Source organism: Octopus bimaculoides, chromosome 18 (genome assembly GCF_001194135.2).
Source record: "Octopus bimaculoides isolate UCB-OBI-ISO-001 chromosome 18, ASM119413v2, whole genome shotgun sequence".
NCBI lineage: Eukaryota > Metazoa > Mollusca > Cephalopoda > Octopoda > Octopodidae > Octopus > Octopus bimaculoides.
In genome coordinates this window covers 51,937,388-51,951,565 of record NC_068998.1, presented here as the reverse complement: position 1 = coordinate 51,951,565, position 14,178 = coordinate 51,937,388, and the positions used below count along the sequence as shown (strand labels likewise).

General features: G+C 32.6%; 1 protein-coding gene across 1 annotated transcript in view; it reads right to left on the bottom strand.

Moving 5' to 3' along the window:
* Positions 1 to 14,178, bottom strand: part of LOC106878091 (diacylglycerol kinase zeta-like) — a 352,548-nt gene that overhangs the window by 131,047 nt on the left and 207,323 nt on the right. The window contains exon 7 of the mRNA XM_052974271.1: positions 12,382 to 12,450. Within this exon, the coding sequence (XP_052830231.1) occupies positions 12,382 to 12,450 (69 nt within the window). The remainder of the gene's footprint in view (positions 1 to 12,381; positions 12,451 to 14,178) is intronic.

The following is a 14,178-nucleotide window of genomic DNA, read 5'->3' as shown; positions in this document are numbered from 1 at the left end:
ATATATATATATATATAAATGTATGTATAAATGTGCACTTGTCTTGTCTTTTTGTTTATCCCCACCAGTGTTTGACAACTGGTGCTGGTTTATTTACATCCCTGTAACTTACCAGTTTGGTAAAAAGCAACTGATAAAATAAATACTGACATCCATTTGTTCGAGTAAGCCTTTCAAAGGAAGTGCCTCAGTATGGCTGCAGTCCAATGATTGGAACAAGTAAAAAACAAATGTAAAAAAAAAATGTAAAACAAATGTAAAAACAAAACAAAACAAAAACCAAAAAGAAATACATTATCCTGTTACTGTATAGATCTGGTGAAAATATGTGAATACAATACACAGTATAATATATATATACACACAGACATACACACACATATATATATATATATATGCTCACACACATGCACACTGTAATGATAGATCATAAAACCCTCGTGAATGATTTTTCTACAAGATTTGATTGCAAAAGAAGCATTGCTTTTATTGTTAAAAGAAATTTCTAAAGACCAGTTTCAAACTGAAATCAGCTGATCAATACTGTTAACAAGTCCAGCTTTAGTTCCTCTGAGATCAAAGATAATTTATATTGAATAACTCTTTAGTTATGTTATTCTATTGACTGTCAATCACAACTAACTTCAGAGAGTTATTTTTTCATTGTTAATTGAAAGAATATTCTTGATGTCTCAAAGATTTTTTTATATAAAATCAATTGATGTTGTTTCTGTTGCCTTATTCAGCCCTGACTGAGCTAAACCTACGATCAAAGATATTTCAGCTGTGATCATCCCTGCTTATTCTTATCATAATGTACTATGGACGGCTTAATATCTTAGGCATCCCATTTTGTGTTTTTGCTTATAAAGATGACAATGTATGATCTGAGGAAAATTTGGCTGCTATTTCTAACATGTTGAATGGACCACATAGAGGATCCTCCATTGGTCCATGACCAACAACCATATCGTTTTAGCTTTCATTTGCTTAATTAGGAATAAGCAGATGTAAGAATGTTAGCAAAAGTGAGGTTGTACTTTATCCAAGACTAGCTTAACTGCTTGGGATTGAACCTGCTGACAATTTTTGGCTTACACACACATGCACATTTATATACATGCAATATACATACATGAAGACAAACACAAAGACATGGGCACACAAAAGATGACATATATAGATGTATATTATACATACACCCAATATAAATATATTTTATTTTCTTAAACCCAAGATTAATTTCAGAGCAATGTTTCAAATTTATATTTCCAATTCCACATAGAAATGCAGAATTCTCTTCAAGAAAGTATGGATATGAAAGTGGAATATTCTATTTCTGACAAGTCAATTTGGAAAATGGAGCCAGATAATAAAGCGATTGGCAAGTTAATTATTATCAAATGAAATTGTAACACACAAGAAGCAGAAAGTTAACAAAATCGGAAGTGATCTATGGAGCATTCATTGATTTTCTGTCAGGTTCTACATTAAGGAGTTCACTTAGTTTCTGTTTTGTTCTAGTAAATATTTCTATGTGCAAACGAAGATAATCTTAAGCTGATAAATATCAATTTATTCTTTTAGTAGTTTCAGTCACTGGACATCAGCCATGCTGGCGTGATGCCGTCCAGGGATTTACTTGATCACATTGGTCCCAGAACTTATTACAATCTGGTGCTCATTTTATCAATCTCTATTTATAAAATGGCTTGGTTGAGTTTTTTTCCTTTTCTGATTAAAAGACATAACTTCACACACCAATTTGCACAGGTAAAGAGAAACATAAATACATGGACACATTATAAGTATAGGTGTAGCTGTGTGGTTAAGAATTTTGCTTCTGAATTACATGGTCTCAGGTTCACTCCCACTGCATAGTACCTTAGGCAAGTGTCTTCTTTTATAGCCTCAGGCTAAGCATCATGAACAGATTTGAGCTGGCAGAAACGTTAGCATTCTGGGCGAAATGCTTAGTGGTATTTCGGCTGCCGTTACGTCCTGAGTTCAAATTCTGCTGAGGTTGACTAAATAAGAAGTGCCAGTTATGCACTGGGGTCGATGTAATCGACTTAATCCCTTTGTCTGTCTTTGTTTGTCCCCTCTATGTTTAACCCCCTGGGGGCAATAAAGAAATAAGAAACTGAAAGAAGCCCATCATGTGTGTATGTGGGGGGGGGGGTGCATTACTGTCTTCTTGCTTGAACTTCATGTGATAGATGTAAACCATCATGCAAGCAGTATTCTTCTTTCCCAATCTTCCATGCAAACAATGTGCGATAATAGAGAATATTACCTTATTTGGAAACAAGGTGAGGGTTGGTGATAGGAAGGGTACTCACTCATAGAAAATCCACCTCAACAAATTCCATCTGACCCATGCAAGCATGGAAAAGTGGACATTAAAATGGTAGTGATAATGATATACTCTAAATAATGTACTGAATGCTCTTTTATTTTGTTTCTTCTAGCTCGTGTGTGTGTGATCATAGCACTGCAACAAATTTATCCAACTATTGAAATTCACAAATTAAACTTTTGCTGAAACTGTAGCTACTTTATAAATGTGGATGCTCTTCTTAATTCTAACAACATCTCATAGTTAGATGGTAGGTGGTATCATTTTTTAAGATAAGACAAATTTATGTACCATGAGGAGAGGTGACTTACTGACATTTTACAAGAGCAAATTTTCACTTGTTTAAAGAAATCTCTTGTCCGAAATTTTTACCACACTAGGAATTATTTTATTGCACAAATTTGATTAATTACCTTTGAGCCAACACAGAGCAACACTAGTTTTGTCTGACACTAATCTTTGTTGCTCGTGTAGTTATTGTAAGTAGACTGGGAAATGTTAAAGTAAACTCTATTTATCTAAGGATTCAGGGAAATGGCCACTCGTTGAGTTGGAATTCATTCAAAATTATTTGTATTGTCGGAAATTACAAGACAAGCCGTGTATTTAAATAATGTCATGCAATAGTTCTGTTAATGCAATGGAATTGTGGTTAACTGATTCAATACAATAGATTTAGTATAATAAATATGCTATGATATAGTCTGGTCAGAGATTACATGCCAAACACTGTCCAGCAGTGTTTGTGGGTTGTGGTATTCTAGTTATGTTACTGACCTTTTTATTGACATCTTATAACTAAAAGCTGAGCCAATGAACAAGCATTTATGTGGACATTTGACCAGCTAGAAATAATAACCAAATCTTCCTTACATCGTACACAACCATCTTAGAAAATAATGGACACATTGTACAATGGTCCCTAGTAAATTGTATATGGAAATAATAAGAGTTGGTCATGGGTGAAGTGCCTTTGATCTCAATGGTTTGATCAATCAGGCATGAATTGAAACTAAGCTACTAAAAGTACTGAAATGTTGATACTGCCATTTAATTCTCCTAATTATGGTCACAGTGGGGGATATTCTTAACGATATCCCAATCATGACCATAAGCAAAACGTAAATAGAAATAAGGGGTGTAGATCTTATAGGTTGAGTTTATTTGCAGAAGGGTATTAAATATGTATGTTTTGTTTTAATCATTTCTTGTTTTGCAAATACTTAAATTACTTTGATTACGAGGTCTGCATTTCTGAGCATGTGTATACACCAAAATGCACTTAAAGAAAGAAAGCTTGGTGTCAATGAGCCGAGTGGAAGTAAGAATAAACATCTATATTTTAATAGAATCAGAGCTGAATATTAACCATTTCTGAGAGAGGAGATGCTGGAATTCATTTTATAATTGACTAAAATAGATAGTCTGTAAACAGAAAGCAATTAGTTAACTTTAGATTTCCTAACAAACTTAGAAAGATGGAAACTTCAGCTAACACTAAGAAAACTCTGACCTGGCAGGTTCAAGATTTTGATAATTTTTCATGTTTCTTGAATAACAGGATTAGTAAAAGTAGGTAAGTTCTTAAAGGAAACCAGCATAAAAAATCTGCTCCAATGAATTTTGTCTGACCCATTCAAGCAATGAAAAATTGATTTTAAAACAATGATGATGAGAAGATGATGATGATGAAAAAAAAAACTCTAAAAATAAAAAAGACTAATAGCAACAAAAAGAAAACCATACTGTTTAGAATGGATTAACAAAGGACCATAAAATAAAATGAATATATCTGAGTTTCGTGTTTTAGATGTTTTATATCTAGTAACTGATATAAAATAAAGATTAATAGATATTATAGATATATGTAGAGAGAATAGCATGAATAAATGTATGGAACTCTGCAAATACCAATTCTGTAAACAATTGTGGAAGTGTTTGAAGAAAGCTATGTACAAATAATAGAATGTTAATCTTAAAAAATAAAATAAATTCTCTATAAATATCTCGGTGTCATTAACCAATGTGAGAGCTTCTATAGAGTTTATCAACCCACTAGAAATGACAGTGAAAACACCCCTCAAGTGACACCCTGCTATCTTGAAAAGAGAAGTACACATTAGACAATATAGTCCTAGATAGGCAATGCTTGATAAACTGACAGGATGATTGTGGTTAGAATTCCTTTTGATCAACGGAGCAGAGTAATCAGGTCAGGCCAGGGTCTGAATAATAACGATATGTTATGTGTTCAAGATTTGTTGGGGAAATGTTTTATCAAGAGATTCATCATCATCATTTTTAATGTCCATCTTCCCATGGTTGCAGTGTTTCTATGGAAATCAATGAGTTAAATTTTCATTTTCTACAGTATATAACGAGATAAGAGAATAAAAATAAAAATATATGTTGGATGTTACAGTTGCAGTTCCATTATCCAAGGGAAGTGCTGAACTCCTATCAGAATTTACATACCATGGACAAGAAACCTTCTTTACCCATTCTACACAACATTTTCCTTGGATAATGGAACCGCAACTGTAACATCCAACATATATTTTTATTCTCTCATATTTCCCTTTATACTTCCAATATCTTTCCCTTCCAAAATAACTTTTTATATTAAACTCTATTAATTCCTTCTATTTAACTCTCTCATATCGTCTCTGATGATGGGATATCCTTTATATCCTTGGAACAGCTGTAAGACTACCTTTCTATTTATAAATGTCCTGGAAATTTCACACTGCCTTGGCTTTGTTGTCACATTTTATTTAACACACACACACACAATATGCCTTCTTTCAGTTTCCGTCTACCAAATCTAATCATTCAATCACAAGGCATTGGCTGGCTCAGGGCTATAGCAGAAGACATTTGCTGAAGATGCTGCACAAGGAAGCTAAACCTGAAACCACAAGGTTTCAGCTTGAATCCATAAAGTGTTATACAATGTACAAATATGCTTTCAAGTAACTCCTGGCATACACACATGGGACAGAGCTCGTAATACATACAATCATGTGCCACACCAAGTGAAATGAAGGAGCCTTTATGTTGTTACTTGGCCTGACAGAAATGACAACTAAACCTCCCTCAAGTAACACCTTACTATTTTAAATACTGCTATCAGTCAAATCTTTCTCATTTTGGCACAAGGCTAGCAATTTGGAAAGTAAGGCAGGGAAGTCAATTTCATTGACCCCAGTGTTCAACTGGTACTTATTTTATTAATCTCGAAAGTTGCTATTTCTAGGAGATCAAACAAACAATAAAGCCTACTTCATTGGCTTGTCTTCTTAAAGTGGAAACAACAAAAGTAAAATACCTCCACCTCCACAGCAAAATAAATAGAATAACATAAGTACTAAATCTTATTGCGCAATGTTTGAATAAGAATACTCTATTATCTTTCAGACATTATCTAAATATAACTTTATTTTACTGCTATATTACTGATCTAATTCCATATATATATATATATATATATAGAGAGAGAGAGAGAGAGAGAGAGAGAGAGAGAGGAGGACAGAGGACAGAGGCAAACACATACATACATACATACTAATTGCTATTATAAGTCAGAAGTGAAACTGTATTACTATGTCTATATCAAAGAAGATTTAATAATTTCAGAGTTAAGTAATAATAATAATAATAATAATAATAATAATAATAATAAATTCTCCAAGAATATCCCTTATAACCAAAGTAACCTTATTTGTTCCATTGGAAATAGATTTTCAGAATGTAAATAAATAAATGAATGATTAAATATTTCAAGCAATCCCACTGTAATATCTTGGTTTCTTCCTTTTGTCTTCTTCTCAGTTTTTGAGTTATATTTAAAATCACTTATTATAGCTGCAAAACTAAATAAATAAACAAAACAAGCTAACAAATAATAAGTCATAGTAATAAAAGTTAGACCCTTAAATTCTTAATATTACAAAACCATAAACGAACAAAAAGTAAAAAAGAAAAAAATAGCAAAATAAAAAAAAAACATTTTGTTTTGCTACTTCAAAGAATTTGATGCTAAATGCCTTTAAGTGTTTTTGTTTTTAACTATTTTGTTTTAGTTTTATTTTAATGATGCTTCTCCTCTAAGAATGATTTTCTTTCAAAACCGCAAAGTAAAATTCACAAAAAAAGATTATTTTAGAGCAGGCTGTAGAATCCCAGCTTATTGTAATCCTCTCAAATTTTGACACACACACACACACACACACACACACACACAGACACACACACACACGTTGATTTCTGAAAAGTTTACATTTTATGTAAACTGTCCAAAGAAAGATGTGAAGCACTATACATCTTGCTGTAGATATATTTGAAAAAGATTCCAAATAGAAAACTTCCTGAAATAGTCTGGTGTATAAAAATATGACAAAAAAAGAAAAATTTAATGGGACAAATACAAAAATAAAAAACAAAAAATTTTAATATTTTTTTTTTTTTCATTTCAATTCAAGAAAATAAAATTGATAGAATGTTTCATTTCAGCTTGCTGAAATGAAATATCTTGATTTTAAATATAAATATAAATATATAAATAAATAAATACAGATAGATAGACATTGTCAAGCATACTCTAAATGTAAGAGCAGTAATGTATTTATAGGAAGTTAAGAATATGGCTGGTCATTGAGTGACTAATGGTTTCACATCCATAAGGTGCTTAGCCTTATGGATGGCTCATTGGTCTTTTATGGCCGAGAAAGTCTGGTGAGCTGTCTATAAGGCTAAGCACGTTCTGTATGTGAAACCATTGGTCACTCTATGACCAGCCATACACTTAACTTCCTATAAATATAGAAATAGACAGACAGACAGACAGATAGATAGATAGGCAGATATAGATAGAAAGATAGATACAAATACATATAAATATATATGTACAACCACATACATATGCACACATACACACACACATGCTTGATGCTTCATTGACACCATTGTGCTAGAAAGGGGAGTTTAACATGGCTGAAAATCGAGTCCAAACTTTCTTGGCTAACTTGTTACACATTTACCACACCAATAACTATACATACATACACTAATATCTACACATACATACATACATACATACACATGACTATATATATATATAGATGCAGACATACACCTATATATACATATACTTTTGATACCTAAATTATACTTTAGGCTCTGAAAAAGATTGCCTCAGCACATGTTAATATCTATAATATGATTCAATAGCACAGGCATTCATAGAAGAAGCCAAAAGAGAGTGGAACAGTTTCTACATAGTTGCCTTCTTCACTAGAAATAGCAGCCAAATTTTCCTTAACTCATATCCTACTGTCTTCAAAAAGGAAGGAGACTTAATACAACCTTAGATATACCAGAACTGAAGCAGAGAGCATATTCACAAAAAAGCTAAAATATTTTAGTGAATAAGTCAACTTAATCAAGGATAAACTGAGGTTTTATTATAAGAAAAACCACCACAGTGGAGGTGAGAAACACCACTGGTGAATGACCTTTTCATTTTAATATAATAGGTTGGAACTTAAAGCCAGATAACTTGAACAATAGCTCCTAATAAACCAATGTGAGAAATTATGTGTAAGCCATCAAGAGCATGTTGAAGTGAACAAGTTTGAACAAGCGCAGCTAAATAGAGAGAATGGCTATAACTTTAGATAATGGTCTATCTTTTGGGCAAGAGTATGTATTTATTTGACAGGCAAGGTCATATGACAATGTGGGATCCATTACATGGTTATTTGACCTGCACAAAATAATAACCAAATCGCCCATAAATTACCCCTTGCCATCTTAGAAAAAAAACATATTGGATAACACAGAGCTAGACATCTCTTAAAAAGAAGGGAGACATGTGATCTGTTGCTATTGGGATGCAAACTGGAACTTGATCCACCAGAGGTGGGTCAACTGGGTAAGCAGGGTTGTCTGATATTGTAAACCTGAAATCCTCATATGAACCCCAGGAACTTTAACTATAGTATTGAATTCCAGAGTACGTGTGTGATGTATCTTGGAACCAAAATATTAAAAGCAGCATCAATATAAATTCAATAATTTCATTTCTATTTGAAAATGAATGCAGTGCAGGGTTATTGAATAAGACATACTTATTGATTGATGTTCAGTGCAGAAAGTGAAAAGGAAACAAAACTGGAATGCTTTTGATTATAGGTTTATTCAATCAAGGTTGAGCTGTAAGCTAAATAACAAAACAAGCCCCAAAATTAACACCCACTCTAAGCAAGCTTTTAAACTCCTCTCTCTATCTCTCTCTCTCTCTCTCTTTCTTCCTGTTTTTGTTAACAGACCTGCTCAATTTATTGTACAGAAATATGTGTCTTCTTGATGCTAAAGAAAGGAAACTGCTCTGATCCTTTTAACTACTTTTCTACTACATTCACCTCTAACATGTTTTGAAGTAGAAATAGTCATCATTAAATTCTCCCTAAAACATCTTCAATTACTTTCTTTCCCTAACAATCATTACTAAGACATCTGTTGATGATAAACTCTATAACATAAATACACAAGCTCCCTATGTATAAAAAAAATGACAATGAAACTTAGGGCTAAATTACTTATATTTAAAAATGCTTCATTTACAACATTTGATATATTTCCAAGCCTTGTGTCACTCTGTTGTCCTCTCCAAGGATCAATGACCCTTACCACAAACTCTTTATTACTTCAGGAATTATCAACTGACAAGCATTCTAACCCTGTAAATACAAACGCATATGGAAATTTTCCAATTCTGTTTAAAATCCTTTCAAATCTCAAGATCTAAAGATCTTGGCAAACATTAATAGTTCCTACCGGTAGGAATACTTAATTCCCTCAAAGATTTTCTTGAATTCTGATCATAAAATTGATGCTTAATAATTTCACATCAATTTTACCTAATTTACACTAATTAATTTCACCTGTGAAGGCACATGACCTAACGGTTACAATATTTAGGTAATGATTGTAAATGCTGGGAGGTTCAATTCCCAAACTTGATGGCACATTGTGTCATTGAGCAAGGCACTTCATTTCACATGGCTCCAGTCTACTCAACTTTAAGGGAGTACCAGCTGAGTGCTGGTGCAACTTTCTCCACTTCGGACTGTCACTTTCTGGATATACCACAGAGCCAAAGGGTGGAGTGTCCTCATGTGGCCCTGGAGCATCCTTCAAGCATCCTATCAGTGGCCCTCAAGCATCCAGTGGCCCTGGAGCATCCTTCAAGCATCCTATCAGTGGCCCTCAAGCATCCAGTGGCCCTGGAGCATCCTTCCAGTGACTCTCAAGCATCCTTCCAGTGACCCTCGATGGTCTTCCCTCTATAAATATAATATTTTTTTCTTTCATTGACCAGTGTTTCATTTGTTTTGGTGCAGCCCCTAAAACAATCCAGGCTGAGAACCACAGGTGTAGAGGGTGTCTTATGGTTACTCATGTCTACTTAGGCACCTAAAACAATTAGCAAACACATGGTACATGTTATAAAGGCATGATCATTTCTGCATCACAGCTGGCTTTTTTAATTTCATTCACACATCTCCCCATAAACAAAAGCACAGATCATATTTTTAGATTTTCCTTTTCACTGATTTACACAAAACATCAATCAACATGAATGTTTTATTCAACAGGCATGAACTGCATTCATTTTCGAACTGATCAGAAACAATCTAATTTATATTGATGTTTCTTTTAATATCTATATATCAATAAATCTATGCCAGTGAATTGCTAGAAATGGTAGTGTCAAACAAAGTGCCTTGTAACATTTAGTGACATCCCTTTATAAATGCAAAAATCCCATCAAAGTCTACTTTTATCATCATCATCATCATCATCATTTAACGTCTATTTTCCATGTTGGCATGGGTTGGACAGGTCGACAAGAGCTGGTAAGCTGGAGAGCTGCACCAGGTTCCAGTTGTCTGTTTCGGCAAGGTTTCTATGGCTGGATGCCTTTCCTAATGCCAACCTCTATACAGGGTGTACTAGGTTTTTTTTTATGTGGCATCAGTACAAGTGGTTTTTATGTGACACTAACATGGGTATTTTTTATGCGACACCAGCATGGTTCTTTTTTTATATATGGCACCAGCAACTGTGAGCTCACAGGACAAGGATCTCTCAGTTGTGAGACGGAGTGGAACCAATAGATTAGAGCAATAATTCTGGCATGGGGTGAAGCAATAAAATAAAGTAGCAATCAGATGGTGGAGTTGACATAAGTGACCTAACGCTCCACTTACCAAATTTGTAGCCTTCTGTCTATGTTACAAATCAAAATATCAAAGCAAAGGTGCTGAACGTTTTTGTACATGAAGGAGGATACAAGAAGTGTGTGAAAGGGCAAGTGGAATTGTGCAACTTTAGAGAACTAAATTTCAGGACAATAGAAGAGTGAAAAAAAAATTCCAAAATACATCTGTTCTGCTCCGATCATTTACACCTTACATCTCATTACACTAACTTTTTGCGGAAACACTGAATGTAATGTAATCTCTTATCGGAATGAAATGTGTAATTTATATTTTTCTATTGTTGTCTTATTTCAATGTAATTTACATGTATGGAAATAAAAGTATAACATAAAAATATTTAAAAAAAATTAAAAGTAGAGGAAATACTAAATCCATTGTGTGGTATCTGTGCGGAAATAACAACGGAGCTAAGATTCGGTGAACAGTTCGTCTCCTCATTTTCACAAAATATTCACAATAAGTAGAACACTATTTCCATATAATTGTTAGAAGTGCTTGCCATGCCTTCAGCAAAATACCTTTCTGAATCATTATTCATGAGAAATAATAATAATAATAATAATAATGATAATAATAATAATAATGAGAATAATAATAATAATAATAATGATAATAATAATAATGAGAATAGTAATAATAATAATAATAATAATAATAATAATAATAATGATAATAATAATAATGAGAATAATAATAATAATAATGATAATAATAATAATAATAATAGTAATAATAATAATATGATGACGATGATAATAATAATAATAATAATAATAATGATGATGATGGTAATGATGATAATGATGTGTGTGTGTGTGTGAGCTTATATTACCTTTGTTTTCAGACTATATTTGCTGGTTATAAACAAAGGCCACACAGATGGCAACAAGTGAAAGCATGCTGGACTTCTCAACATGTCATGACATTGTAGGATTTTGTAAACAAATGGCTCATTCATACGGTGTAATTTAATTTCAGTTCGATGTGTAAAGCAATGTCATAATTGTTAATTGTTTGATAGACTGAGGGATTATTACCTAGTCTGGAAACAGGAGTTGGGGTGGCATTGGTAAAACTATTTTACCAATGCCACCATCCTCCTGTTCCCAGGCAAGAAAAGCTTTGCTCCAACTTACTCAGATTTGACCCATGTAAACAGAAAAATAGGCATTAAATTGATGATGATGGTGATGATGTCAATAGGCCCATGCACACAATTTCCATCAATCAAACTGCATTTAAAAAACATCAATCAATTTCAAGCTATGATAACAGACACATGCCCAAAGTACTAAAGGGGAGATCAAACTGGGAACCCCGTGGAAGTACATCAAGTATCATAACCACCTATTCATGCCTGTATCCAATATACCCGATGAAGAATTCTGAAATGTTTATTATAATTTTTGTTATCTTTTCAAGCATTGTTTTTAATTATATATTTTATGATATTAAAACAAATACATAACACCAAAACAATTTGAGTAGTAAAATTCCATGAACACTAAATCTGAATGTTATATTACCATTCCATTATTTTTGTAACCATCAATTAGTTTTCCAAGCAATAAAGATTTTTTAAATAGATTTTACAATAAAAATGGGGGAATAAAATGCGAGTCTTAAAATAAAATAGTTTTTTATGAATTTCATGAGACCTGTTGAAGAAAAGTAAATAAAAAAAAAAAAAGGTATCATTGAAAATAAATGGATGATGCAAATAATAAGAATATTAACCTTTCCACACTGTTTACATTTTCCTTCCTGGCGTCGAAGATGTACCCAGTGATGTCTCATATTCGTTGGCTGCAACGAAAAATAAAACGCATAGAGAGATATAAATAAAATAAAGTAAAATAAGATAAAAAAATTCTTTTAATTCCAAGAAGAGTTACATCTACAGACATATCATGAAATAAATATAGCATGGCTATTCATTCTCGTAATGGCAGCAGCTATATTTTTCATAAATAAATCTAACTATATTTATATTTCATAGCTATATCACACATCAACTCATGACGAAATCGAGAAAGAAAAACAAAAAAAAAAGATCAGAATATAAAAAAGAAAGTGTAAAGAAATAATGATCACGCACACAGTATTCTTCCATGTTTATAAATCTTTAAAAATGACAAAATAAATCAAGAAATAAATAAATGAATAAATGAAGGATTCCTCTGCGTCGCAGCAACATCATAAGTGATATCTACTTACCATTTTCCATGCTAGCAAGAGGTTGGATTTGATTAATACGGAAAGTAGTTTAGATTGATTCAAAGGTGTATGGAAATCAAAGTTATAAGAAACACTAAATTGCTTTTTAGCTTTTAAGCACCAGTGAACAATATTTTTCTCTTTCTTTTTTTTTTTTTTCTAGGAAGATTTTGAAGTTAAACATGTATTTGAAGAATGTTTTTATGAAAAAAAAAAAAAAGAAAAGAAAAATGTTTCTATCAACTTGTTAGAATCTGGAATCACGTTCCATTTTTCAGTTATGCATGAGTTAAATGGGCTAGAGATATATATTTTCATCTCTTGTCTGCATGACTTCATCTCTACTCTTCTGCAATTCATTGCCTCACATCAAATGTCATCTTGTAGATTCTATTCATCATCTAAAATGTATAATCTTACATAGAATCTAGTATATATAATTATTACCCACATCACACAACTAGTGCTTAGTATTTAGCCCCTGGCCTGTCCTGTTTGAGCTGAATTATGACCAAAAATGTTCCAGCTGTTATCACCCATCTTTATTTTCAGGCATGCTATAGTTATGATGGTAGAATGTGATTTGAGGCTCTTGTTTGTTAGAATATTATTTTAGGTTGAAGGCACCGAGCTGCCAGAAACGTTAGCTTGCTGGGTGAAATGCTTAGCGGTATTTTGTCTGCCTTTACATTCTGAGTCCAAATTCCGCCGGGGTCAACTTTGCCTTTCATCCTTTCGGGGTCGATAAATTAAGTACCAGTTGCATACTGGGTCAATCTAATCGACTGATCCCCTCCCCCAAAATTTCGGGCCTTGTGCCTAGAGTAGAAAGGAATATTATTTTAGGTTAAATTTCATGATTTCCCATTACCTGTTGTTCGTTTCTCTAATGTTTAATATCCTTTTTGAGACTGACATTCTTAGCAATTAATTCAGTCATAATTTGATATTTAAAATGATTAACCAGAAATAAAGTGGTAGCTGGAATTCAAATCTGTTTCTTTTGTTTTGACAAGATAAATTTTCTTCTGATGGGATTACGAAAATATAATAAAAATTTAAGCTTTAATAAATATGTTTGTTTAACTTATTTGGGGAACTATTTAATTTTATTTTAGCTTAGTTTTATTTTTTGTTGTTATTTGTTTACTGATATTATTGTGATTCGCAATAAAACTTAACATTTCTAGCTAACATAAGGAATGTTCCAAATGACGGGAAGCACGTTAGCATGTTTCTGGCCACAAGAGAATTTTTGTGTGTTTTGAAACCATCTTTATTCTTTCAAAATGGAAAAGTATTCAAAAGAGATACAGA